Below are 2,477 nucleotides of genomic sequence, written 5' to 3'. Positions count from 1 at the left end.
AATCCACTCACCTCAGCCTCCCAAAGGCGCAGGATTACAGGCTGAGCCACCGAGCCTGGCGATTCTTATCTTTAACAGTCTAAAATGATCTGGATTTTCTTCTCTCCCTCTGCACTGCTACTAGCATTAGACTAAAAAAATATTCCTTTATTTGAAAACGTATCAAGTGCTACCTTCTTATAAGACACTGTGCCAGCCCAAGAACACAAAGTAGATAAGACACAATCCGTCACAGAATTAAAGAGTCTGGAGAATAGCTGGGCTCAGTGGCTCAGCCTGTAATCCCATGCTTTGGGAGGCCGAGGTGAGTGGATTGCCTGAGCCCACGGGTTCGAGATCTGCCTGGGCAACTTGGCGAGACCTCACCTCTACAATAAATCAAAAAATTAGCCGGGCGTGGTAGTGCGCACCTGTAGTTTCAGCTACTTGGAAGGCTGAGCAGAAGGATCGCCAGAGCCCAACAGGTCGAGGCTGCGGTGGCTGGAGTGTGCCACTGCACTCCATTCTGGGCGACAGAGTGAGACTTCAACTCAAAAAAAAAAAGAGTCTGGAGAAAAACACAGACAGGAAAACAGGGAAATGCAATATGATCTATACCATATCACAATACAAAAATGTATATGGTGCTACAGAACCTCAAGAGGAAGAGACCTAAGAGTCTCAGGGAGTCTTCCTCAAAGTGATGTCTCAAATGAGAACTTCTATGGATACATGAGGTCACAGGTTTTCCTCAGCAGATCAGGAAACTTCCATGGTAGGAAAACCACTGTAACAACGATGTCACTGATATGAAATTGGAACTTCCTCACTAGCAAGCCTACCAAGCACGTTCTTTCACGTCACTTCTTTGCTTAAGAACCTGTATAGTTTGCCACACTTTCCTGAATGAAGACCATACACCTTACTTAACACATCCTTCAAAGTCTCCTGAACTGGCCCCCAATGACCTTTCTAGCCTGTCATCAACATGCACCACAAAATCCAACAATACTGGACTATTTACAGTTAACTAGGCTTGTTAGAGTCTTTCAGAGTTCCCTGACTTTGTGCTATTACCTCTGCTAGAAGAGTTTTTCCCATAACGCCCACTTTTGGTATCATCCTTCTCCTCTCCTCTGTGCACACTGTCAGTCTCCAGTTCATTACAGCACCAACAAGTCTGCTCTCTGTTGTGCCTTCTATGTCATCTGAACTCCTCCAGGAACATTTTTTCAGTCCCTGTCACGCATCCTAAGATAATTCCTACATCAGAGCCTTTGCACTTGCCATTCTCTCTGCGTGGACTACTTTCCCCTCCACCAGGACTGCTAAAAAACTGCAATGGTGGCCGGGCTCAGTAGCTCAGCCTGTATTCCCAGTACTTTGGGAGGCCAAGGCAAATGAACTGTCTGAGCCCAGGGGTTTGAGACCAGCCTGGGGCAACTTGGTGAGACCTCGTCTCTGCAATACACCAAAAATTAGACAGGAGTGGTAGCACACGCCTGTAGTTCCGGCTACTTGGAAGGCTGAGGAGGAAGGATCGCCAGTGTCCAGCAGGTTGACAGAGTGAGACTCCAACTCAAAAGAAAAAAAAATTTGCAATGGTTCCCTCTTCACCTCCATTTAGGTCTCTACAGAAATAACTTACCCCATCTAGACAAGCATCCCATCATTGTCTTCCCTTGACTCAGTTTTACCACTTATCATGTGTGCCACACGCAGTTTTCTCCAGTAAACACATCTATAGAGACACATCTTGTTCTTTATCCTTAGTGCCCAGAATAACTCCCAGCATAGGTTACATCTAGACCAGCATCCGCTGATAAATATTAAATGAGTGTGGTGGCACATGCCTGTAGTTCCAGCTATTGAAAGGCTGGGGCGGAGCCGGGATCGGTGGCTCAGCCTGAAATCCCGCGCCTTTGGGAGGCTGAGGTGAGCGGATTGCCTGAGCCCGCGGGTTCGAGACCCGCCTGGGCAGCGAGACCTCATCTCCACAATAAATCAAAAAATCAGCCGGGCGTGGTAGCGCATGCCTGTAATTCCCCTACTCCGAAGGCTGAGGCGGGAGAATCGCCTGAGCCCATCAGGTCAAGGCTGCGGTGGCCAGAGGCGTGCTACAGCCCTCCAGCCTGGGCGACAGAGTGAGACTCCAACTCAAAAAAAAAAATTAAGTGAGTAAGAACACGAATTGCGCTAACGTCCATCTGACTTCGCTACGGCTGAGAAGGACGGGGCGGGAGAGCAGGTCCCGCCTAGGCACGAAGGCATCTGGGGTTCCCGGGAGGGATCGACTAGGTACCTGTCCCCCGCCCTCGGGGAAAAGCAGCGTGTCTTCCAGCACCACGTGGAACCCGCGCAGCACTTCTTTCTGGCCGGGGCTCCCTTCGGTCTGCAGCTCAGCGGGACGGCAGGAGACCACGGTGGTGGTGAACTGCACGAGAGGGACGCGACTGTGGCCCGACCCCGCCCTCTCCGCACCTGGACTCAGTCCCGCC

The 2,477-nt window shown here is 50.2% G+C and overlaps 1 protein-coding gene across 2 annotated transcripts in view; it reads right to left on the bottom strand.

Moving 5' to 3' along the window:
* LOC103251090 (alanyl-tRNA editing protein Aarsd1-like) overlaps nucleotides 1-2,477 on the bottom strand; it is a 7,546-nt gene that overhangs the window by 4,848 nt on the left and 221 nt on the right. For both annotated transcript variants that reach the window (XM_008049700.1, XM_021708389.1), the window contains exon 2: nucleotides 2,282-2,413. In XM_008049700.1, the coding sequence (XP_008047891.1) occupies nucleotides 2,282-2,413 (132 nt within the window). The remainder of the gene's footprint in view (nucleotides 1-2,281; nucleotides 2,414-2,477) is intronic.

The sequence above is a fragment of the Carlito syrichta genome, unplaced genomic scaffold (genome assembly GCF_000164805.1).
Source record: "Carlito syrichta isolate Samal-C Ts95f unplaced genomic scaffold, Tarsius_syrichta-2.0.1 Scaffold136025, whole genome shotgun sequence".
NCBI lineage: Eukaryota > Metazoa > Chordata > Mammalia > Primates > Tarsiidae > Carlito > Carlito syrichta.
This window is presented reverse-complemented; position numbering and strand designations above follow the sequence as displayed.